At 41.1% G+C, this 27483-nt stretch overlaps 1 protein-coding gene across 6 annotated transcripts in view; it reads right to left on the reverse strand.

The window, feature by feature from the left end:
• rapgef1 (Rap guanine nucleotide exchange factor 1) overlaps positions 1-23157 on the reverse strand; it is a 41778-nt gene extending 18621 nt beyond the window's left edge. For all 6 annotated transcript variants that reach the window (XM_022766419.1, XM_022766424.1, XM_022766420.1 and 3 more), the window contains exons 1-3: positions 22925-23157; positions 1609-1754; positions 825-1003 (exon numbers count right to left, since the gene is read on the reverse strand). In XM_022766419.1, the coding sequence (XP_022622140.1) occupies positions 825-1003; positions 1609-1754; positions 22925-22952 (353 nt within the window). In that variant the 5' untranslated portion in view covers positions 22953-23157. The remainder of the gene's footprint in view (positions 1-824; positions 1004-1608; positions 1755-22924) is intronic.
• Positions 23158-27483: the final 4326 nt, after the last annotated feature.

Below are 27483 nucleotides of genomic sequence, written 5' to 3' on the forward strand. Positions count from 1 at the left end.
ACAAACATCTGGGCTGCTCTTTAGGAGAGGTTGTGAAATAACTAGCTTGTGGCAGTGGTGTTTAACTTTCTGCATGTAGTCTAAGGCTAAAGCAAAACACTACACTTCTACAGTGATCTAGTGGGGTTTGTCTCCATTAGACTGGGGTCAAGTCCCCAGAGACGGGTGCCTCTCAACGTTGCAGCAACAATCCATCAGTCGCTTCTAAACACAGAGCTGTGAGATACAAAATCTGTCACCTCTGGCCTCCGTACCTTCATCTGCACTGATGGATGGGGAAAGGCACAAAGACAGAGACAGAGAAGTTCTAACATGTCTTGACAGTCAGAGCAAAACTGCAGCTAATGTTGCTTTCACAGAGGGCGTTTACGTCACCCAGAGAGGAGGTGAAGAGAAACTCATTCTATCAGTTAATATATCTGAGAGGTGAAATTAATTTCTTTTCCTTAGAGGTAACATTCCTGATAACATCACATCAACAATGATTAACATGTGAATGGAATTTTGAAGACTCCAGGCAACAAGTCCAGGAAACCCTGTGATGAGGGATGCCGCCTGTCGCAATGTGTGATCAATCTTCACAAGGTAGTCAACATCATGCTAGTTCTAACACGTCTTGCGTGCCTACCAGCTATGTTTTAAGTTACATAGAGAGGCCAGAATGATAAGAATGAATCGACAAATGGTCCATTGTGAATCATTATATCTATAGCAGGAAGATGACGGCACAACAAAGATGCATAAATGTTTATATCTGGTGCTTTAAATCAAAGGGACAGGTAGGAATGAAACCTTTCAAATTTAAATAAAGTGTTAGGGCTCACCTGTGTTGTACCCGGGCCTCCACCTGAACCAGGGGCAGGATGGCTTCGAGCACCTTGCTGGCCGAGCCTGGAAGCATCTCCAGCACCTTCTTCTCCACCACCATTTTGTCCACGATTGTCTTGAAGTAGCGCAGGGCACTGACCACCTCTTTCTCATGTTCCTCCAGCCGACTCACCTTCTAGAAAAAGCAATAACACAAAATAGTACCTTAGAATTGTAGTTCAAAACTACATCTGATTATCATGATGATGACGGACGGACGACTTTTACAAGCTCTTTAACAGCATAAACTGAGGACACAGTGAAATAGTTGCACTGAACAAACTATCTAGTTTTTGGAGTATCGCAGCAGTCTGAGCTCTCTGCCATAGTTCAGTTTAGTTTAGAGCAACATCTATCAAGTGATGTGGCTTGGAGCCATCTTGGTTCTACAGCAACAGGCTCTTTCAGCCTTTCTAGTCTTTCACAGCATGACTGCTGGGGAATATACTCATTACACCAAAAGCCTTAAGAGGGAGCGGAGGAGTTCATTCAGGAAGCGGCCCAATTCCATTCATGTCTTCATAGGTTTAGACACCTGCTGTAGCACAGCCAGCCACCACAGCGACTGGGAAGCTGTGGGAACCAGCAGGGATACTCGCACACACACTGACACAATGGAATATGAGAGCACAAAACATTAGACAGGAAAACAATCGCCTAACAAATAGGCAAACAAACACAGGGGATAGGGGGGAAAGAGATGAATTTCCCACAATACACACATATTTTCTGCACACACACCTTGTTAGCAGGTTTCTCTGTGCTCTTGGCTGCTGGCTCGGGCTGCAGTTGCTTGCCCTTCTTGGATGGTGTCCTCTTGATCTTGGGAGAATGGAACTTGTCCATCAGTTTCATGGTGAAAGAGGACAGATGGGACCGTTGCGAGTCTGTAAACAAAGGGAAAACAGAGAAAGTTGAGCGGTCAGTCAAGGAGGAAAGATTCTCAGGGGGGAATAGAAATTAGATAAAAAAAAACAGATGGCACATGTGTTGATATCACACATTGCAACTCAGCTAAAATTATGCTCAAGTGAAGAGCTCAACACTAGAGAGATACACGAACAGGGCTTGAATTTAAGGAAAGGGGAACACCAGAGATTTTATCAAGTATTTGTAACATCCGCATTTCATCTGCTCTTTTTGTTTCCAACATAAATCTGCTGCGCAGGATCCTCCAGCAGTCCAGGATGTGCACAGATGTGTGTGCACACATTTGAGTGCACACAAAAAGAGACAAGGACATAGCAGAAGACTATGGTTATAATAAAATACTCTACTTAGTGCTGAAATGAAAATTGCTTTATGGTACATAATTGAGAGGGGCTTCATAATAGCAGTGTAATTTAGCAGAATTCCACTTGTTCACTGTAGAGAGTACTGATTGTATCAAGGCAGAGAAGAGTTCCCTACTCCATTAATCCCTGGAGAATGGACAGCTTACTCACTGTCCCCCTTCACCTCTCTCCCCCCTTCGCTTTATCTCCACACCAAACTGAATCAAGGGATAAATACTAATAACAGCGGTGGGAGTCGGCAGGAAGCGTGGGTTTTATCAGGGACAAAATTACACCTCTATCTGCAGTAATCTCCCCTCAGCTCGATGACAGCGGGATCTGGCATTCCACGGCCATCAGCGTAAAAACACTGAATGCTGAATAGCAATCAACAGCAGGAAAACACCACAAACTAGACTTCCAGCCGGGCAGGGCTTTCATCTGCACCATCGATCCACATGCCGCGCACATATCCACCCTACTGTTCTTTCTCTCCACCCCTAATCCTCATCATCCCTTACTCCGAGCAAAAGCCAAAGTTCGCTGAGGCAGCCAAGGACGGCTGTGTGTCTCATTAAAAATGTTGATGTGAACGCTTCCAGTGGAGTTTCCTACCAATACAAATAATGAGACATGCATGACCCTTTAGAATCGTGTTCTTAATACTGCATTTTCAAATAGAATCTTATCTCAGTGTTGTGAAAGATAAATCAACAACTGCTGATCTGCATTTTACTCACGTTGCATGGCTGATTTAATAAAACACTGAGTTACTGGAAATATATCTCATGACTGTTTGTTCCACTTTTAACCTGCATTTGACCTAGTTCCCAACATCTAAACATGTCAAATCACTCACATGTACATGACAGGCAAATTTATTTTTCTACATAAATACATTAACTTTGCTAAAATACACCATAGCTCTACTGCTGGAAGACATGCAAGACACAAACAGAATTTCATTAGTAGACAAAATTATCAGTCTCTTCATGAGGGTGTTACAGATTGTGTGTGTGTTCTGCCTCTTCAATTCCCACCATCAGTGGAGTAAAGAGACAAAACATCAGCTAGTTAGCTGGGCAGTATTTAGGAGAAAAGAGGAAAGAGGAAGACAAAGAGCTTGAGTTTATCTGAGTCAGACGAGGGACCAGACACAGTGAAGACCCTGCAGAGGGGGCAACCTGCTCATCTAAACAGCTGTCTGTATCAATACTCTGTAGCATAGCCACAGGGGATGCAGTGCTTGCTTCAGTGCACCTAAATAGAGTCTGAACAGCATAGCTAGGGGCTGACAGTGTGTGAGGATTTTTTTGTACCCTGAGGCTATACATACCTGTGTTAGCCAGTTTTGTCGCAAGCCAGGCTGCTATTCTGGCAAGTTTTTACATTATGGCAATGTGTGGAGTGAATCATATGCTTTTGATTGCACAGCAGCCAACATATGAATTTAGTCTAACATAATCCTTGACCCTGTTGCCCCCTTATTCCCGGCATGAGTGCAGAGAATGTGGCCTAACATCGCAATATGCAGGTCCCTATCACTTCATCCCCGCTTGAACAGGCCCATAAGGACTATGAACGAGTTTACAGCTGCAACTCAGCGTCCCAGCCCAGTGTTGAGAAGCAGTGACATCAGCACAGTGAGTCACCGGCATGATCGATACAGCTGGTCCCTCAGACACCATCACAGCCCCCCTGGCTCAGCTGTTTATCATGCACACTGGGCTGGATCCCTGACTCCTCTGCTCCCTATTCGTTTTTCTACCACTTCCCTCCTTCTCCCTCTCTCTCTCTCTCACACTTCACTTCTGAGAACAGAAAACCCCCCCTTCCTCCTGAGTTCGCTGGAAGTCTGGCTCAGCATGGAAATGACATCATCAACAGAAAGAAATGATGAGGGTGAAAAAGAGAAAGTCAGTGAGGGAAAGAGGGAAAGAGGGAAAGAGAGACAGAGAGAGGGAGAGAGAGAGAGAATACAGTGAATACAGTGAAGTGCTCTGTTATAGTCATGTAGGCCACTCAGCGTCCACCCTCCACCCCTCCACCAGAGACGAGCCAACCATCCCTCCTGCTCTCCCCAGATGCCTGCCTGCTGCTGTTATGAGGTGGTGATGTCATTGGTTGTAATGTCTCTCACACTGAATCTGACTAGTCATGGACAGAGTAAAAGACTGAAAGAAACCTCACAGTGAAAACATTTTCTTTAGTTTATTTTTTTTTCAGCTGCCCAGGCCACAACACGCCTTTATACTGGTGTGCCTGCTCCTCTGTGTACTCTAACACACCTGCAAAACATTTTCATGCCCAAGTTTAATGTCTTTTATGGCCAATATTTGGATTTTTACCACTTTTAAGACAATGAACAGTGAACAGAGACGGGTTGGAAATGGACACCCCAATACTCCCAGAATGGACCACATCATTAATAAGTCCTTGTGGAGTCCTGCTAGTGGCTCCCAAATTCATTCCCTGCTACTTTTAAGATACAGTAAAATACAGCAGCAAAGCCAGCCTGATAAACAGTAAAGTGTGGTTACACTTCCATAAAGGGTTAGGTTTGTCTCCTCTGTTATAAACTGCTACAGTCCCACAGAGAACTGAACACACACAGTTCCCCGGAGCCTCACTGCGTGACTCTGTAACCTCACAGCCACTTGTAGAGTACAGTGTGATGAGTTTACATTTCAGCAATTAAAAAGTCCCTGTGAATATCATATAATGTTTTATTATTATGGTAAACAGTTCATGTTTGTTATTCTTTCTGATTTGGTCTGGGTAGCAAAAGTAAATCAAGTGGCCTGTTTTTTTTATGATGTTATGGAGAACAAAAGAAAATCAGGAAATCACTCAAATCTGATTGTTAAGAATAAATATTGAAGGATTCAGGATGTAAACATCGTTTGGAGGCATTTAAATTGCTTAAACACTTTGAAATGCTCTGAAAGGCCCTGGGGATATTTAAAACAAACACTCAAGTCTGAACGACTCCTGAACAAAGCCTGGGAGAGTTCTCACACAAGTCTGTGGTATAGTAAAGTCCCCAGGAGCCTTCCAGTTGCTGAATTGTCTCAAAGCTTCACTACACAATAAGCAAACACAAATACACACAACACACACACACACACACGGTCTGGATTTATGGGTGCCTCTGGCAAGAACATGCCGTTAAGTGTACGCAATACACCTTAAATAGTTTTTTTTTGGGGTATATTTCACAAGGTTCACATATTTTCCCATTTGCCATATTAACTGTGAACAGGCCTCCACATTTAATTTTGTTGCTTAAATGTTATACATAGATACAAGTCCTCCGCATCTAGTATCCTCCCTGGAAACCTGACGGGTCCATGGTTTCAACACAGACCCATCTGAGCAGACCCACCGGCCCAAGTACAATCCTTCCAGGATGTGTGTGTTTTAACATGTCTAAAGAAAATCTTCTTAACTTGTGTTACTGTCAGGGATTTCCCTGCTTACCTATCATTTAGGTGGGCTGTCACATTTGTTTCTACCACTGTCAAAATCCTTATTTCAACAATTAAGCACAAAATGCACCGCAAAGCAAAAAGGCAAACATGATTATGTTCACATAATGGAATAATGAATAAATGAAGCTGAAGGTGTCAGACAGAGAAGCTCATTGAAACACTGCTCTCTAATAAACTAAACCTCATTAGTGTAAACCGTGTGTGTTTTTTCTATTCATTGGACAGGGTCTGTGAGCAGGAAGAGGTTGATTTCTCTGTTGATATAAATTGTGTTCAATTGTTTACCACCAGGACAGACTACACAAGTCCAGTTACTATCAACACCTTCTATTTATGTGCAACTGGTTGGTCCAACTTTTTAGATATGAAGTTATATGATTTGTTTCAGAATGCAGTGAAATAAATTAATGACACATACATACAACATACAGCAGAATACTTAAGTCCCAGGATCCCAGTTGCTGGTAATGATCCCTACAACACAACTGATGACTGGTGACATATGAGCTTGTCCAGATCTGACTGAAGAACTGACAGCCTGGCAGATTGATCTGGTTCTTGTTCAGTACAGGTGTGATCTATAGAGGACAGCTGGTCATGCTTGCAACCCTCCCCTCCTCCTCAGAATAGGATAAAGATGGGGTATAGGGATACAGGAGAGGATTTGCTTAAAGTTACACACACAGCTGTCACCTCCTGCTGAACTCAGTGAAAGTGTGCGCAAACCCCACGTATATGGACCTGTTGAGCCTGCTAAAAGACTGCAACAAGGGTCACAAAGGTTACTGGACCAGCTGTTGAGGAGGGAAGAAGGCAAGGAGGGGAAAAAAGACTCATCTGACAGAGCAAGTACAGGAGATAGTTAAAATGATGTCTGCAAGAATCTGCTCAATAAATCAGGGCAGAACAGCAAACATTAGTTGAATTGATGTCTGTTCCCGTTCTCCACTAACTGCCTGGAAAACTAAAACTGTGACAATGTGAACACACATAGTGCACACTAGATTTAATTTCATAAATGCATTCTAGGTAACATATTCCGGCATGAATGTTTTTATTTTATAACAGTTAAGCACTCTCTGCCCTAAATGGGGGATAAGCATAAACGAGAATTAAGAATCTACAGCTATTCTAATGAAGATAATATTTAGATATAATAATAAGATAATAACCCAAAATGTAATTTTTATATCCATTCTTGATACAAACTTCTGCTATTAATGAATGCAAATGCATTTCACCTCACTTTGAAGCACTGGCTAGAATTGGTTTAACACTATTTACCATACTTTTAAAACAACAGATACATTCATTCTTGGCACATTTAAGCAGAACTTATGAAAATGGCAGAAACTCCGCTCTGGGATACATGTAAATAGACAGCGCATTGTTTACAAGTGCCTCTGCCTGCAATGAGGTCTTATATGTCCATAAAAACGACAACATAGTGAGTGAATTACTGTCAGCTACACTGTAAAACAAAAACCGCAGAGAAACAGCGCCAAGTATCATATCTCCACAGGCAAGACCTGCTGTGGTGCAAAAGAGAGGAATGCAAGCCTGAGGCATGTGAGATGAACAGTGGAGAGAAAAAATGGAGAGGAAAGAGAAAAATTCAACAGGAAATAGTTAAGTGCTTAGTGAATTATTTATTCACTCCATTGTAGTGGTTGGCTTCCTGCTGGCTATGTTCAATTTTCAATAGGAATCCTCTTTATGCCCTCAGTTATCAACAAGCAGCACTATAGGATACAACAGGCTGTGTGTGTGTGTGTGTGTGTGTGTTTGTGTGTGTGTGTTTTGCAGGCCAAGCTACAGACCAAGGATGGCGGCGAGGGGAGGAAGTCCTGGTATAGAACGTGAGTCCGGGTTAATGGTTGATTTGAAAAGTAATGGAGGAAAAAATCCAGTGGTGGGTTTTACAGTTTTCCAGCTGTGCTCTTTAAGTATGCCGTTCAACAACGAGCCACAGGGACACTGTCAGCATCCAGTCCACTTACAGAGTGAGTAAATGAGACACAGTGGATGCTAAGTGCTCAACCCACTTACAATCTATTGTATTTCACTTATCAAATGAGTAAAGGAGACACAGAAGATGGTTTCAATGTGGACAATCAAATTATCAATGCGAGCTAACACATCCAAATACTGGATTTCTTTAGCCACTCACTTCCGATTGACTTCTCAATGCCTAAAATAAATACAACGGATGAATGATTTTTACTTGGCACGAGTGCAATTATATCAGGGATTACAATCAACTATTACATACTTAACGAAAGAATGATGAGCCACTTTAATAAAGTGGTCCTACACTTACTCTGAGCTCATTTATAAAATGCAAGTACTTTTCAAGATTGGAGACTCAAAACCCAAATTTTGATGCATGTTTTATTTCATTATTTATATTATTAAAATCACATATTTAAACCATTTGAGTCATTTCGATTCTTTTCAGAAAGAGAATGCAAATCTTCAATATTTTAAGCTATTAACAGCTTACACAAACATGGCCTTTACTGTGTCAATGACTAGCCAACCAGCCCCACCAACCATGGGTCAATGATCAGGAGCAAATATCAATGAGATGATGGAGGTGTTCTGCGTGCTGGGTTGCATGGGAACAGACAGCTTGGTCAACCATGGCTAACAGAGCGTAGCTACACAACACATCACACACATCAGTGATGCAGATCCAGAGCAGCAAACCAGATCCATAACTGCCTGGAGAGGTTGTGTTTGCTCATCTGTTTTGAGTCTTTGTGTGACATGAATATGAGAAAGTGAATGAGAGTCAGAGAGATGTAAAAAAAAAAAAAAGAAAAAAGAAAAAAAAGTCTATTTCCCTGAGAGTGTCAGTGCCATCTGCTCTCAAATCTAACCACAGACATGTCACAGTAGACCGATGATTGAGAATAAGTCTTTTCGGGGGAACTCCTGCTGCGTGAAACAGACATCATTACCTCTATGAGTCATGAGATCGCACTCCGAGATAACAAATAACAAAAGTACCCTCACCCACTTTCTCTTGGTTTTGCCACTTTTGAGGGCTTAATTTAGCATAGAAAGCTCAGAGAATGGGAAAGTAACCTTCAAAATGCAAATATGATCCGATTTGGAATTTAACAAACCATTGCATTAAAATACTCGCTCTCAACACTGTGTGACACATCTAAAAAGGGAACTATAACTAGATTTATCAGTGGGAATGAAAATATGTTGCATTAAGCCATAATGAGCGACACACAGCATGTAGAGGCACATAAAAATAAATCCAGCCTAATCTCTTGGCGACACACCTTGCATTCTTGAGTCTGTTTATTTGTATGATTTCGTCTTCTTATTACACAGGATAAATGGCTGAAGTCAGACAACATGACAACACATCCAAATATTTCTATTGTATCCACAGCAGAGTTTAATAGGACAAATCCATCATTCATTTACATCAAAACAAACATTTTACTCATGCAGCTATCTATGAAACCAACTACACTGCCCTGCATTTCTGCTGTGATGAACGCTTGAACCATTTCGTTTCTATACTAGATGGCAATTGCAATGTATACAATAGGTGGGTCACCAAGATCTGAGGTCATATGTTTTTTTCATGGCACTTTGAGAAACATACATTGACCTGACAATGCATAATCTAAAATATGAATCTTCTGTCATTTACTGAAATAAAACAGTAGCCTGAAGCAGTGTTATACAACAGTATTTTGCACGCACAAAGTCACAAGGTTAGACTGCTGTAGCACCATGACAGAAAAATAGGGTCTGAGACAGTGAAGAGAAACAAACATCATGTTTTATAGTCATAACACAGCCTAGAATACACTACTAAATTTGACCTCAAAGATACTGAGGTTAAAACAGACTATGCACAGTTCCGTAATTACACATCTTGCAGATGAGATGTGGTGGATGATGTGCAGATATTTAGGGTAGTGGGTCGATGGGAAACTCTGAAAGTGAGGTTGTCTGATATTTTAACTTTTTTTTGTTTAAATATTGTCTATATTATATAGCACATGCCTTACACTCTCATCAGAGAGCACCTATGCCTACATTTAATTAATTAAGCACAAGCTACGCTGTGTTGATATATACATGTTATTTGTACAGTAAGGGGGTGGGTTTCAGTGCTGTAAAATAGTGGACAGGTTAACTACTGATGCATGATTACAGAAATAAACACTGGCAGGGACTTTCTTCAACAACACACAACAACCACAATATACCACTGAAGCTGGCCTTATCTGCTGTGGTTACTATCTAAAGCTCACAAAGAGAAGCTTTATCATTTTAGCAAAGAGTATTATTACCTCAGTTTTAATTAGAAGTGAGTCATTTCACAACTTCCTTATGAGAAATTTCTTGTTGAAATTTGAGATTTCTCTGGAATAAAAGCCACCAGATCCGATCAGATAGATAGATAGATGGATGGATGGGAAGGTAGGTAGGTACTTCATTGTCAAATCATATAAGGATACAATCCAGCTTAGTTTGGCAGCACTCCACTCCTTATAGTAGTATAAAAAAGGAGATAAATAATAAAACTCATACAATTTTCATAATAAATAGACATTACATAAAAATAAATTGTCTTATAAAGACTTTAAACATCATCCATTAGATCAGTAAATGCCCCCCAATTTCCTCCACGGGGATCAATAGAGCGTTATCTTAACTCTTATCTTATTTTCAGTTCACTATTGTATGAGGCAGGGCTCTATATTATGTCAAATATATGCCAGTGGCCTGGAAGGTGGTGTTTTGGAAGAGGGTGGGACCATTAGGCTTGTGTATTGTGTGGTGGCATAAACATTTACGAGTCTGTAGCCTCAATACCTCCTCTGTTTAACTATGAAGCCAACAAAACTCCTTCTTCCAAGGCTCTATGTGTCCAGAGTTATAATCATCTTTTCTCCCATCTGTATTTCTTTTTGCCACTCTTGTGTCTTCCTCCAATGCTGTGGCACACACTGGTGGATCACTCTGACAAGTGTCACTGCTGGTAGGTAGCCCACACATTTCCTCTTTTCTAGAAAGTGTATGATGTTGCTGAAGACCACATTGTTTGTCCACATTTGCACATCACTGCAGGTGTTAGAAAAAAACAAAAAATGTTGGGACTCCTGGTGGTTCAAATGTCATATTGACTCCCACCCCCAAGCTACTTTTATTATTTTTGCTCATTCATTCATTCTTCCGCTCCACTGCTTTCGATGGCCACTCTTTCATATCCTCCCTTTTATATTAGTATGTCTGTGTGTAATTGCAACTAAATTAACAGCAATTTATTAGTGATCCTGCAGCTCTACTATTAAGATGAGCACAAACAGTACTGCTTATACCACACTGCACTGGCTGTGGGCTGTGACTGACCTTTAAGTTATTATGAATATTCAAATAATCCTCATTCTCTGCCAGTAGTTGTAATTGTAGTTGGATGGATTCAATATGGGTCGAGGTCTCATACTGGACACTGGGCGAGCTAATGGAACTAGTTAATGGGAGCACTTGGCACAGCAGTTCAGTTAGGTTGTATTGAAAGCTATAGATGGAGCCCTGAGGTCTAGGTCACTCAATTGTCGAATGCACAACAGACACACACATACACACAATGCACGAGCGTGCACACAAGCATCTACATCCCCAGACAGAAACAAATGAGCACACAAAAGAGTCCCTCTAAACTATTCAACCACAAACAAATGGTTGCAGAGGGGATGCCTGGTTTTCAACAGCATTGACAACAAGCAGAACATATTCTATAGCACATGAGCAGGAAGCTTTGCCCCATTAAAATAAAAAACAAGAAAGCTGCGCGTGTTGTTTGGCATAGTGACAAATGGGTACCAGAAAAAGTGAAGGAGGTAAGGTTCAGAGGTGAACTGGTATCACAATAGTTATCGGCAATAAATCTATACCTTGTCATTGGGATCATAATAAAATGTAGACTGTATGAAAACTGGAGCAGATAAGTGCATTATACAGCCCAATATAGAGTTCTCTTTCAAACATTTGTTTTTGTTGTTTCACCATAGCATTCCTCGTAGCGAGACACCTCTGTCATATTATCAAAGTATATGGGTTACAGGATAAATATCCTCAAGTTTTTAAAGTTTTTTTTTTTTCTTTGTCAATTTACTGTTATTGATGCAAAATGATTAAATAACTGTGATTAGAGCTGAAGCAATTAGTTAATTAATCAAATCGACAGAAAAATAATCCACGATAACAGATGAACAGTTAGTATTTCTTTGAATAAATTAGCAAAACATTCACTAGTTGCAGCTTCTCAGTAGTGATGATTTGTTGCTTTTCTTTGTGTTATGTGTCACTAAACTGCATATCCTTAGGCTCTGGATTGAAATTGGACAAAACATGTAATGATTCAATCATTCAATAATCAATAATGAAAATAATCATTAGTTGTAGCTGTAATTGTGATATTGATTTTTGGCTGTACTAGAAATCTAAAGTGCTGATAGCTTCCACTGATGCGACATGAGGTATGAGTGAGGCTACTGACAGTGACACACATTTAAAATGTTTGACTGGAGGGCAGAGCGAGCACATGTGAAGTATGGCTGAAAGTGGGAAATCACACAACACACACATGTACACACCATCCTGGGTACCCCTCCTGTTCCTTCCCCCCTGACGCCGAGGCCACTGGCACGATTTCCTGTCCCTTGTCTCCCTCATTGAGAGCCACTCCCTCTTTTCTGGACAAACTTCAGAGTCCACAGCAGCCTGGACTCAGTACATCTGCTTCTATACACGTCCTTTTTTATAACAAATTTCCTCACCTAAACAGGCCAGGCCTAGCACAGTGCACATATACAGTACACACACCCAGGAGAAACTCACATAGGACAAAAGCTCACTACTCCACACAGCCACTCAACACAAACACCCTCAAAGCAGTCTGATCCTTCAAGTGACCTTCTGGCTACAGCGGTTTACTGCATTTTTTAGCATTCCATTTAAAGCTTGCTTTCTAAACCCAACGTTTCAGCACAGTGCGAGCAGACCGACAGCAGGGAACAGGTTCACCTTGGGTGAAACCAATAGACTAAAGAACCACAAAGTGCTATAAATACCCAGCTTGTCAGTATCTCTAACATCAAGCAGCACCAGAACAGAGACACTGCGACAGCTAAAAACCCTGTGATCTACTGAGATGAATTCAGAGTTCTCAGTGAACGGCAGCTGTTTGGCAAGAGAGCACGAGGCAAACAGGGACTATAAAGCACTTCAGATAGGAGACTGATCCTACACGCAGACAAACAGCCACAAGAGAACCAATCACTTCACTGCCTGAGTACAAGACAGAGACAGATACAGAGAGACAGAGAAGCATAAGCAACAGCGTTCTTGTGAGTAAATGGCCTCAAGCAGCGGGGAGTGGTACCACTCTCCCCGTGTTAGAGTGCTGTACAAAGCTGATCTTGTCTGTACAGCTGGCTACTTGTCATCCTCTTGACACTTTGTGCAAACACACAGCATTGGACAAGACTGACAGACAGATGCCACATAATACATCACATCTTGCAGTTCAAATGCACTGTGGCAAACCAAACTCTTGGTGTTTGAATTGTTTCACAGCTTCTTAAAAATAGGCTCGGGTGACAGATGTGTCTGTCACAAAGAACAAGGCTCGCCCTCGCACAGTCACTTATAATTAGGCAAAGGTTGTTAAACTATGTCGGCAATAGATAATCAACCACACACTAAAATAACTTTCTTTCTTTCTTTTAAGTATCAGGCACACAAACAAAACAACAAATGTATTGAACATGTATGTATCAATATTCTCATATGCTTTCCATTTACCCATTTTGGGCTTTAGAATTCATATGGTAATTTTCTTTCATTAAAACACTGATATATCACTTCTGAGCTGAGTATATTGCTGTGTCATATATATGTTTTTTAAAAGGCCATATAAAATTGCTTCGACATTGTAGTTTTCTTTTTTGGTTGGTCAATTCTCAACATGAAACAGCATGTCAGGGCAAGACATAAAGTTGGGAGGAGGAGGGACAAAGACGAGAATCACTTGGGATCAGATCATAAGTCTTTGTCTTTATTTTTACAACTGCATTTATCAGTGGCAGCAGTTTTATCAACAATTATCTGGACAGGCTGCACATATGACATTATGCAGCAGCCTTACTGTTAAAAAAAAAATGAATGCAAAAGTAGTGTCAACTACCTATCATCTTCCAGCAATTTATTGATCGACTGGTGTTTTGTCCTCTAGCTTCCCTCTGAATGCAAACACACTGCAGCAGACGTACTGAACAACAACCCTGAAATGTTATTTTTTGCTCAGCACAAAGTCTACACTAAAAAAAAGTCTACTACACAAAGCGATCCGGAAATAGTATGGTGGGCCCTTTAAAACACATCTGGTACAATAAAACAATCCATTCAGTGCATTCAATTTGCCTCACTTCTATTTTAATGAAGAAAAAGTCAGATTGTGTGTGATATGAATGAAAATGATGACGCATTCTTCACTGCCACAGAAAGAATAAGTCTATAAAGAAAAACATTTTGCATTATGAAGCAATTGCAAATGTCCTGTTCACATCTTTTGCTCTAGCTCCAAGAACAAATGATGCTGCTGGAGAACTTCTCAAACAACCATGGAGCACAAGAATCTGTTTGCATTAACAGAGTGAATAATGAAAGATTTGTGGTGTTGCTCAAAATGTGTATGTGAATCTGCTTGCTCAATCTAACTTCAGATACCTTTGGTACAATCAAGCCAAGATTTAACAGCAAATTTCTTCAATTCATTAATTTCAACTGGAATAGAAGATATATAAAGGTCAAAGAATCACTATTTGTTCTGTATTAAGGATATGCTTTCTGTTTGACCTCCTCAGACCCAAGTTCACTGATTGCGAGAGCCAACTTAATCCATTCTGGCAAAGTATTTTAGAACCTCATAAATCCACAGCGTTGCATATTTTATTACTATTTTAAAAACATTCTCTCACTCAGGTTGTGTGAGGAGGAACATCCAAGAGGAAGTGGGTCAGTGAAGGCTGACGCACTCAACAGAAAGTCCACATTCTGCCCACAGGGCTATAGGCTCAACCACAGTCACTGACAGAACAAACATTGTCTACATGAAGGTATTTCACATACTGTTAGTGTATGTTCAAAAGATATCAAACCAAACATTTAGAATCATCCATGTTACCAAGCCAGAACCCACACAAACACACAGATACACAGCCACATCTACAACAACGATGACTTGTTTGCAAGCAATGTCAACTTCTCTCTTCATTCCTGATTTAGACTGGAATCGGAAACTGGCAGCAACTGTGGGACATCCCCTTCATTGTATGCCAGCTCCCTGACCCAGCCATGCCACCCGGGGGTCTGAATGATTTGACACACTCAACACAGGCGCGCACACATGGGCACAACTTGACATAAAAGGCTTTTTTTCTGGTTCCCCACACTTTACCTCAGACATTGAAACTATTGCTTTCAGTTACCAAGGCCACTCACCATTTCTGCTTCCTCCCCTGCTGCTCATTTTACTTTGGCTGCTTAAAAAACTGCATGCAGACAGGTATTTATTTTCTTCATTCTTAGTGATGGTCAATACTGTATCTGTCATATGGGCACTCTAGTCTGCTAGTGCATTAAGTAATGTAATATATTGGGTTTCATTTGACTAATACATTGTCAATCACTGTCTCTGATTTCAAACTGACATATAAAAACACAAATCTGAGCATGTTGAAATAGGACTGCAATCAAAAACACTGCAAAACAAGAACTGAAAGAAAACATCATCATGACACATAGATAGTAGTAGGTTTCATTTGTGTTTCTCAGTCATGTTACTTTTAGTTCTACCATCTAATCAAGACCTCATTTACAGTCATCCCCCCAGGTGCATTCAATTGATCTAATGTAGTCTCGGCATGTCCTGGACTTAGAGTCACTGATTTACAGTATTCATCCCTTAGATTGATTTAACTTCATACTGTATCAGAGTGAATTTATACTGTGGAGACTTTGGGCTTGATAAAGCTTTATTCAATCTTGATGCCTAAGGAGTGTGTATGAAGATTAGGACACACAGGAGAAGGTGTAATTTGTTAACACAGCTGCATCCTAAGATTCTTGTTTTGATTAACAAGTTGCGATTCGTCATGCCTGTACATTTTACAACCACGAGCCTGCACTTCAAAACAATGCAAGCTTAACGATAGAGAATCTTTCCTATCTGTCTGCATCAGTCCCACCCCCACATGTTCTATGAATGTGCTCAGCTAAGAGGTTGTGTCCCACTGAGTACAGAACAGAAATTTGTCATCAGTGTTTATAAATATTAGCAAAATAATTGATGGAAAAAAAAACACACTGAGAATTGCACAGATTGCATTGATTGCAGAGACAGAGGACAACCTCATCAGATGGACTACTTCAGAAACCACCAGTGACAGACACTAGACACTCACTATTGTGCAGTAAGCATTAAAAATATCCACTGAAAGCACTGCGTTTTCCATATATGTCACACAGACCTTTATAGTCTTCATGAACAAATGAATTATCTTCATTCACATACACACTTTTTACAGCAAAGCCATTGCTTAGATGCATTGCGAACACACACTCAAACAGGCAATGTTGTCAAAGTAACAGGCCTATGTCATATGAGGAAAATGTGGGCGATGCCTCGGCCTCACACTTGTAATTTTACACTTTGAAATGTCCTGGAAATAAAGTTTAAAAAAAGTATTCTTGTGAAGAATATTTCAATTTCGAACTGATGCCATGTTAAATGGAAATGTGTGACATTGTCAGTTATTTTACTAATGCAGCATATGATTTAGTTAATTTTCTACAAGAATCAGACAAACGTATGTTTTGTTTTATAGAGCGGGTGGAGGAACCAGACAGGGCAACATCAGAACCTTGAATGAATGTTCTGATCAGTCAGGAGAGACAGTGGTTTTAAGTGTCATTGTGCTGAAATGCACAAGAAGCCGAATTCTCCTTAACACTCACTACATATTTACAATTGGGTAGAGAAACTTGTTGAAAAATGCAATAATTAAGTGGCCCCCCAACCCCCCGGGCTGGCTACTCCATATCCTTGTGAAAAGCCCTGATGGACAACTCATCTGTACCACCTGTCCATGTCTTTGAAACACATGACTCACTCTACCCGTACTTAATGAGGGACATCACAGCTACTGAGACTGGGGAGGACAGGGTAGACAGACAAGATACAAACACACCCATATAAACACTGTACTTAGTGCCTGCTGGGCAAAAATGCACTGATTTATTAGGCAGCGCACACCACCGATTGTGTGTTTTCAAAACAAAGTATTATGGCATTTAGCTCTGTGTAATTACACAATGATGGACTCAACTAATTTAACTATAGAGCCTCTATGTGCTACTGGCTCACCAGGGTGGATGTGTTCACACAGCTTAACAGGAGAAGCACAAGCTCACTACAAACATTAATAAATTAAATAGTGTTAACCCCAACATGTGGGTCAACAAACAAGCTCAGCTACCACGGTGAAGCAAGGCAGGCAGCATGGACTTAAGATACCAAGATTACAGTCGCACAGTGTAACCAATACCAGTTTTTTGTATTGTGTAACTGGATTGAGAACACAGCATGTGGGCACACTGGCAGGCCCTCACCTGATGACGTAAGATTAGACTAGCTATGGCATCTGTCTACAAACTTCAGAGATGATAAGGCAGACAGGCAGCCTGTGATGGAAGCCTGCGGCCCTGCGGAGCAGCCTCCTCGGGCTGGGTCCACCCAAGATTTCAGTGGAGCAAATGAGCACCTTCCATAAAGCCACACGACACAAAAAGCACAGCGAGGAATGTCCCCTACATTTCATTCTGCCAGCGAGCCTATTTTACATTAAAGCTCCGAAACTGGAAACAGCTTGCAACAGCAGCATTAAACAAAGAAGTACACCTCCCCAAAAAACAATGCAAGTTTGCATGTATTTAACAAAAAAGTGTTGAATAAATGCATAGTGTGCACACAATGAAACTTCTGTAACCAGCTACTCTTTCAGCTGTGCAAGTCAAACAGAACCCTGTGCTTTAGAATAATTTCTAGCAGCAAGTAGAGTCTGTGTTCTGTTCATTTACATTTAAAATCACTGCCTGTTCTTCTGACTTGTTTGGAATCAGAGCTGTTTGAATGGTGGAGAAAATGCAGAATATCAAATAGCTATATCCACTTACTTCATTGTTTGTATTACCATATTAAATACCCAAATCAAGTATCCCGTTTCTCCAGAGCCCAGACCTTGTTTACTTAATAGCAATGGACTGATGTCAGCATTAATAACAAAGCAGGAAGCATTGGAACAACAGCTAGCATTGATATTACAGTCTAGCACAAACGCATCAGGAGTGCTGTATATATTAGCGTGTCTTTACCTGTGTCCTCATCTAGATCCCCCTGCAGAGAGGAATCTGTGTCCTCCGAGGAGGCCTGGCTCCTCCAGCTTATGTTGCCCATCCAAGAGGCCTGAATCCAGACAGCCACTAGTCCGAGTGTGAATGTAATTGTTACACTTTTTGTATAATGAACACTTGTTGGTCAAGCGGGCATTTTCATAGCTATCACTCAATAGCACTGCTGAGAGTTAGTCACAAACAAACCAGTCCTCATGATCATCCTCGCTTGACTCAGCCACGTTACACAGCAGGTCTGAGGAAAGATCCACAAATAGCACTGAGAGAAGGAAAGAGGAATTGACAAGCTTAAAAGTTTTTTTTTTAAAAATGATCCCTCTTGTGAATGTCTTTTAAATACAGCTAGAATCACATAATCCTGGACAGAAGATCTGAGTGAAGCTGTCTAAACTGGCATCAGTGGTCCTGGAGACGGTCCAACCCACAGTTATCTGGAGTGGGGATGCACTGAACAGTCACAAGTAACTGAGCAGGCCACCTGCGAGAATAAATGACCTGCTCTGTGGCATGTGAGCCAACACACAGCAGTGAAATCAAGTGAAGCATCATCTTATAAGACAAACCCCTCTGAGAAAAAAAGGTCTCAAGAGCACAGATGGAAGCGGAGAGACGAATACGACCTGTAAATGGAAGTTGGATTGAATTACGCGTGAGATCTCTGAAAACATTCTCTGGTGAGGATGTTAATGGTGGAACAGCCTTGAAAATCTTCATGTTACCAAGACCTGATTGCCGTCATAGACAGCCATCCATTTCTCATCGATAGCCTCGGTCCAGCAATTACCCAACATGTAATCCCTCCATTTCTCTCCCTGATTTTCCCTCTGTGTGGAGACTCGATTCCCATCAGCTTGCTACCTTTCTCCACCCTCTTTCTTTTCCTCCCTAAGCTATTCCCTGCCTCTTTTTGCTTTCCCATACACAGCACACACAAAAAAACTAATTACAACACAACTAAACCTATATGGGAACAGCAAGCCTCTCATTCTGTGGGAGAGGGAGGGTGAAATGCTTGCTGCCATCAAACCTCAAAATTGCAGCATGTCAAACCTAGACCATAGCTCGCCCTGTGCAACAGTGGGATCACTCATCAGCAATGTGCACAGACCTAATCGTCCGGGGAACCCTTTTGTAATCATGACTACTTTAGCTATTGCTCAGACTTCTGATGACTAAGGCATGTGGGGCTAGCTATTTCTGTACATCAGACAAGAAGATATTTCAGTCTAAGGCGATGCAGTAACCACTTAGCAAACACAAAGCCATGAAATTGACTTACACTTGTTAACTCTAGGAATGCTTGATACACAGATACGCACTCCGTCACTGTGCAGGGGGTGAAGGGAATCTAAAATAAGGAACCGATGGATCAGTTCTGCTGTAGCTGGCTACTACCATTGACTGTCTACTAAGAGAACAGTCTACAGGCTAATTATATAACACTGTGCTACTCCCACAACTTTGTTACCAACACTGACATGCCAAAACTGTTGTGTCACAATCCTGGTCTGGCAAACAAGGACATTCGAATTTTGCAACTGCGATAATACAAATATAAAACCTTAATTAAGGCTTCTCTCTTTTACTGATGGAATTGTGTGTTTATGTGTTTCTTACTGTAAAGTTGATGAGAGAGAGATACAAAAACAGCACCCAAACACTTATTTAACTTATTTCATCCTACAAGGTTACAAATGAGAGCCCAAAATCCATGCATCAGCACTAACACATGCTTTCATAAATATGCCATGACAGTACAGTGCTTTTTCAACACCAAGTGGAAAAGGGCATCAGAAACCTAAGATTTAAAACTTCTACTTATCCTCAGAATGAAACAAATTTCCCAGTCTGTAAAATGAACACAGCACACATAATCTGGTAACGAGGAACAGCTATGTTACAGTAGGAGTCAAGATACTCGATTTCACAATTATTTGTGTAAATAAAGATGTTATACGTAGAATGATACCTTTGACTCACTACTTCATCTACAGAAATGTCTTCCTGCAAAGTGGGTGCAGGATTTATTCTGCAAAGTAAGGTAAAGGTAAAGGTATTTGCTTTACTTCTGTGTCTACTTTTCCAAATAAAGATCTGACCATGTCACCAATGATTAAGCCTGTTTTTTAAAGGGTGTGGCGTTACATTGCCAACTGTATGTGCAACACTTGAATCATTCCAGATTGTCTAATTAGGTCATCTTTATTTTTTATAGCCTACAACATAAGTACAGTCAAATTGGTTTTACACATATGATATGCAGCGAACAAGACCTCCAATCATCTGCTGTTAATATGTGCTGACATGGACCTAAATAGATAATTATTTAACACATATAATACATGTTAAGGCACGGCTGCTTAAAACATGTTCAGGTTCTGCATATCCTTTTCATTTTGCAGTCTAATTACTCTGACACACACAGTACATCACAGTACACTAAGTGTGAACTGAAGTGACAAATAAAAACACACACTCCCATATTTTAGTCTTCTCCACCCTGTTCATTTTCTTTGAGGAAAGCAATGAGATGCAAGTTTGGCTGTTGCTGCTGTTAGCTTTTTGGGCAACACCAGCACAGACACTGAATCTGTTTATGGATTTCAGTTTGAGCTGCCTGAGTGATGAAGTCATGTGGGTGCGTATACACAGAATGGGGTTCAGTGTTGAAACAGACACAAGAACCACCCACTTGATTCCCCTGGGAGGTGACATCCTAACTAAGCTCTACACATTGGGGTGCAGAGGCAACTCGAAACAGGTAACACTGCGTCAATGTTTACCCCCTAAGAGAGGACAAGTCAGCGACAGCAGGACACAGTATCCATGGTGATTAGGGAGTATGTTGATGCAGCTAGTGACTCTGGAAGACACACTATCAATAATTCTCCTGCTGAAGCTTGGTGTTTATGTGTGCGCTAATAGACCTACTTCGTCTGTGTGCTTTTGTATCCATTTGAATGGTACATCCTGGCAGCATCATATCACTATTTAAACTTTAACCCTCAACTATATCCATGTGCAGGAATTCCTACATACAGACATGAACTTAATTTCACTTTTTCCAAACCTTTTGTTTTAATTTGCTCCTTGAGGCACCAGTGAATTAATCTCCTTCTGCCAAAGTCTAAAACTGGTCCCCTTTCTGTGGAGTCTCGACAGCCTAAACCCACTTCGACAACAGGCTCCTCTTAAACCATCTATTTCCACCAATCCTTACACACACACTCTCTCTCTCTCTAAGGAAAAGGCTTAACAGGCTGACACTGAAGTTATGCCTGCTGCACGGTTTTTCAGGGCTACAATGAGTCCCCAGTGTTGCCCCCTCTTTCCATTTCACTGACAGCCAACATAGAGTGTCCTCTGGGGACATATCTGGGATCAATGGGTACATGTGGACGAGAGCAGAGACAACAGGCCAACAAGTGACCCAGTAAACACAACTAGGAGCCATGGGGAAGCAGGTCCACATGAGAGAGTGGATGCAGGAGAAAAACTGATGGATTGGGTCCATAGTGACTGTTGTCCAAATACACTGTATTTAACTTATCATTGAACCAGGATCTACAAAAAAAAAAAAAAAAACTACACAGTCTCTGAGATTTCATTTAGCTGTGACCATATGTAGTCATCTGTCTGCAAGACACGAAAGGAATCGGAAACTTTTACGCCTATGAAGAATGACTGAGCTAGTGGTGGATGACACTCCCTCCCCGCCTGTTACTGGGAGCTGTGTGTCCTTGTGTGTGTGTGTGTGTGTGTGTGTGTGTGTGTGTGTGTGTCCGTTTACTGCAGACATCACCGGACAGGACTGTATGTGGGAGACAGCTGGTGGAATGGGATGCAAGTGTAGCTGGCGGGTATAAAGTTTCCTTCCAAAGGCATACCGGAGACCACCCTGTTTCCCCTCACACTCAGTGCGCTCTCCCTGCGGTGCTTTATTTCTCTTTTATTACAGCTGCATGCAAAATGAACGGCGCCGGTAGACGTAACGAAAAATGCCACGTGCACAACGTTGAAAGCAACACAACACAAATACACACCACAGTCCTGGGCGTGAACGCATTACAACTCCAGTGTACTGCTAGGTAACAACGCAGCTAGCGCTAGCTATGAAAAGCTAACCTTTAGCTGCTGCTAGCCACCGTTACAAACCCATCTTCTAACGGCCAAATAAAAAACAGGAAAATAATCCCAAGCACCATATGTTCATTTGTTTATTTGTTTAATTTTTTTTCTTTCCGAGTGAAAAGCTGGTATTTTTTCTTGAACATTTGTTGTTTGTGGTTTGAAACAATCAAATCACAGTATATTTACGCTGGGAGTGAACGGTGAAATACCGGTGAGGTGAAGTGCCATGTAAGCTATATAATGGTAGCACATTTAAATGGTATATTGTAGGCTAGCTAGCCAACGACATCTATCTCTCCAAATTACTGGAGAAGTAACAACGTTATTCCTTTATTGGTCAGTTAAGCAGCTATTTCTAGTCAGCATGAGGTTGAAATGGCACAGAAAAGCCATTTGCTCCAGCTAATACCAGCTAGCTGATACGGCGACGCTTTATTTTAACTGGATAGCCGAGAAAAGAACAATCCATAAGGCCCAATTAAACCACCATTTACACCGAACACGTTCGTTTTCTGGAACCCCATTTAGCGTATGTATCAGTCCACGGACCCCAAATTTGAACCGTCCATGCCCCGTGTGAGGAATACCGTTATACAGTATCCAGAGCTGAGGCAGTGTGGTTGAGTCTAGCCGGGCAGGACTTACCTTGCTTGCTCTCTATTTTTCCCGACATTTTCGTAGCCAGCAGCTGTGATCCCACTCGCAGTTCAACAAAACGTTAGCCACAGACGAGCCTCGCCGTATGTCTCCTCCGATTATTCCCTCATTTTCGATATACTGTTGTGTCCATGAGATGATTCCGCTGGGGTAAACGTGATATATTTATAGGCCACACACATTGGTACGGTCAAAAACTGTCTCAGTCCGTCTCCGGGTAATTTTCACTGGATACACACACAGTCGCACGCCACACACACACGTTAGTGTCTTGAACCTAGACTCGGGCAGGGAGCGTTCATTCAGTATAACAGCGCCCCCTTGTGTGAGGAATGAGTCATACCAATCTGTCAACAAGGGGATGGGCGTGTTTCAATTTTAATTCAAAGAGTTGTAACTAACCCGAGTGTTTGTCTGTTTGCGGTGCATTTGAGGGGGGCATAGATTCACATAGAGCCTGTTATTACCAAGTGTATATTTGTGTAAACTATTGTTTATATGATTATACAGTAAATTCAGTGTGCAGTTAACTCTGTTAAACATCCAAAGACAACCCTAAACCTTAATGGGCAGTTTTTAGGAATATCATACTGAGTTGCACTAATTTATTATAGTATATTACTATCATTGTGCTATTCTACTTATTACTACGTTATTTTCTTCTATTTTTATTAATATATATAGTTATTGTATATAATTTTGTGTTTAATTGTATTTTATTTATTTATTTTTATTTATATATTTCATTATTTATTGTTTTTGTGATGTAAATGAAGTAGTTGCTGTAATAGCTATTTATATAAACACATGCATTGATGCAAAGATGGCACCAGTAAGCAAAATCAAATCTGTCAAAAAAGTATGCACAGATTGTATACACAGATATACACAGTTTAAAAAAAAACAAAAACAAACAAAAACCACTGTAGGGCAGCTTGAAGGGATGTTATATAATCTAGTTCATGTCACACGCATTTCTGACCTTATCATGTGTATCTCTTCTTCTTCGTTTGCCCGATAGTGTATTAGGCTACTCTTATTAGAGACTGGTTTTAAAATTGTGGTCATTGATATTTTCCTTAAGTCATAAGGTTGTCATTTTTTATGTTTATTTTCATTCTTGAGAAAAAGAACACTAAGAATGATTTAAATGAGGACTTTGAACATACTGCTGAGTGTTGGACCCTCTTTTATGAGACTCTTGTTCATCTTCACATGTAGAGGTCTACAGTAGGAGGATATCAGACAGTCACATGTTGAGGTTCTTGGCTGTCAACATTCTCTATCTTCAGTCATTTCTCTATAGTCCAACATTTTTCCAACTGAAAGGTTTTCTTTCTGTCTACGCACACCAAGTTAAACTATCCATCCTCAGAAAATACCTTGGCACACTGTGTAGTTTCTTCCTGGCAGTGTAATCGCTCTACTACATCTTCTTTCTAACAATATTGTTTTAGTCAATACAGTTGTTCTTGAGCCAGGTCCAAGCCCTTCACAACTTTCCCGTGCCCTCTACAGATTAGCATCAAGGCTAGTCTACTTTTGTGCATCCACATTCCAAGGTCAAGGTATTTCCTCATGCACTGCTTACACTGGTAAGACAGCATGACACTTTTGAGCCATTTGCTTTAAACATTAGCTCATCACTTTGTGCATCTTCATTTCTAGTATGTGCAGGGTGTCCCCCACGAAAGTGAAAGCCAACCAGATCTTGGATCACATCTCATCTCTTGCTCAATGACACAAACAAAGCAGCAAATTTCATGAACTTAAATGTGAGTGACTTAATTGTGATTGAAAAAGCTGAAAATAAAATCCTTTTGATGAAAAATATATATTATCTGGGAATATGTAGGTTAATTTTGAAGTTTAGTTTGACTTTGACAACTCATTACAAAGTATTTCAAGCCATATGCAACAAATGGAAGCACAGAGCCCCCTGTTGGAAATACTGAAACCTTCACTGGATGCATAAGAAGCCAGCTGTGTTTTCTGTTTCCTCCTATCTACCATTCCCCCACTACTCCTCATTCTTCTGACAGAAAAATTTAAGGAATGAGGCAGAAGAGAGGGAGAAGGATGACTTCTGATTTAACCCTGATTTCAGTAAAATGCTGACTATGGCTTTTGCCTACTTAGTACTGCACATTATCCCAGCCATTAAGGAGCAACCATCTAGATTATGTCTCTGGCATATCAAGACAAAGCAAGCATGCCCTGTCATCTTTTTATGAATAATTGATCTGACTGACAGAATGATCTATATTCCCTGAGTGATCTGGGTCAGCTTGTTCGCTTGCATTGCACTCATGAAAGGAGAAGCATGTATTAAAATACTGAGATAAGGAGTTCGTTATATGTTGTCGGAAGCTTCTTTCATGCCTTGTGCATGTGCATGCCTACCTCATCATCAACTCTATTTAATCAGTTATCAAACGGAGGCCTTCAGAGTCAAGGGTTCATATTTACACTGGCTGTCATTATGCCTGCTCCCTTGTGCTCTTGCTTGCACAGCAGAAACCACACCCATATAACAAATGCAAAGTGCTTGCTGTGTGTGTGTGTGTGTGTGCTCCAGTTAGAGTGTGTGGGTGTGTGTGGTGAAGGAGAAGGAGTGGAAGGAGTGGAATACCTTCCCTGAGGCTATGATAAAGTCACAGAAGGAAGACAATGAACTTAAGCAGTGGCAGACTTGTCAGGACAGGACAGGCCTCACAGCACAATCAGACGAGGTCGGTTGTGCCTGTCTTGGCTTTCCTTGACAGGCTACATTCAACTGTAATTTGAATCAGCCTTGCAGTTGTCTAACTCAAAGGTCATTTACACGGTTTGGCTTCAAAATATTGGCTTCACAAGGCAGTGTGAACCTCTCTGTCATTAAAGGCAAAGGCTTGTTAGTTCTTATAATGGAGTGGGATGGAAAATATACACAGTTCATAAGGAGACATTTTATACCAGCATTCAGTCTGACAAATGATTGACATCTATCATGTTAATTTGGATTCTGTCATTCACATCAAACATGTATCATGGTCATGCAGTGCAGCTCTTTGCTGCTATCTGTTGGCTACACACCACAATACAAACCAAACACTGCCATTCTACTCTGTGCCACACAGTGGTGCTCATGAACTACTGATCATCTCTGTGTCCTGAAGCTCAGCTTTATGCACCCTGTGGTGGTTTATACATATCAATGTATGGGCAGGTAGAGGGAGTGCTGATGAAATGTAATTTGAGAAGGATTAGCCTAATGTAACAGAGTCTGGCTTTGCAATGATGAAACTGCTGTTTTTTTGATGAGAAATGATAAAGTTGAGCTGATAGCAGGAATTTAGATTAGACAATGACAATGCCAACAAGAAAAGTCAATACAAACACATGAACCACATCTTTATATGAATAAAAAGTTGTCATTTACTTTATAACAATGTCATACTGCGGCTGCAGTACTACTCTCTTAAACTGAAACAGATCATCAAAACAACAATCAGACATCAATCAATCACCATGCTCAAATATTCAGGATCGAAATGTATAATGAATGTGGGAAGGTACATACTGGTTCACACTGGGAAGTTTCACATTGGGCTTAGAGACTGATCAGGTCTGCTGTGGGCTGGATACAGTTCACGGCAGACAGGGCAAAGAGAGAAGCGAGACAGTTTAGTTAGCTGAGAGTTGTCAGTGGGAGCTGGGAGAAGAACAGCGTTTGATCTCTGCGGTGGTGGGCGTGTGATGCAGAGCTCAAACACAGTTTAAGGCTCTGTTAACCTTGGCCAGCGGTCAGGCCCCTCTGTCTGTCTCACATCTGAGAGTTGGAGAAAGAGGGAGGGGATCAGCGTGGCTTAAACGACTGAATACATTTAACTGAGAAGGAGGGAAAAAATACCTCCACCACAATCGGGGTCCTCTTTGTTAACATACAATGGGGTGATTTTTCAAGTAAGCTTTTCATGGTGGAATTAAAATGGACAGCTAGAGGTATCAGTGTGGGGGTTAGACACAAGTCAGTGGAGACTGAAGATAGGGGAGTGTTAGACGAAGAGGACAAGATGTCTAGGTCATAACCTACTCAATACTGCATGAGAATAGATCACTCTGTCACTGCCACAGACAAACACATGGAGACACATGTTGACAAGGTCAGGAGAATTAGATGAGGGTCGTTGACAGGAACCACGCAGAAACAAACAGAGCTCCAATATACACAAAAATGAAAAGTGTACAAACACAATTCAAACACATTTAAACCAACCAAAAGTTTTCCCACGGCGCAGATGGTATATATGCAGTAGGCTTTACGTAAGAAAGGGCACACGTGTATTGTAAATGTGTGTGCACACTCATGGATGCATACACACTCCAACACGTAGGAATTATTTATGTGCTGAGACAGGCATTGTTGCGCTGCTCTTTGGAGCGCTACAGGGCGGCGGCCCCGGCTTTTGGAAAGCACAGCTGCTTGCCTTTCAAGATCGCTCCATCCTTTCACCATGACAGTGAAGGTCTCACTCCCTAAACTCTCCCTCCTCTCTATTGCTCTC

Source organism: Seriola dumerili, unplaced genomic scaffold (genome assembly GCF_002260705.1).
Source record: "Seriola dumerili isolate Sdu_G_001 unplaced genomic scaffold, Sdu_1.0 BDQW01000853.1, whole genome shotgun sequence".
Classification (NCBI taxonomy): Eukaryota; Metazoa; Chordata; class Actinopteri; order Carangiformes; family Carangidae; genus Seriola; species Seriola dumerili.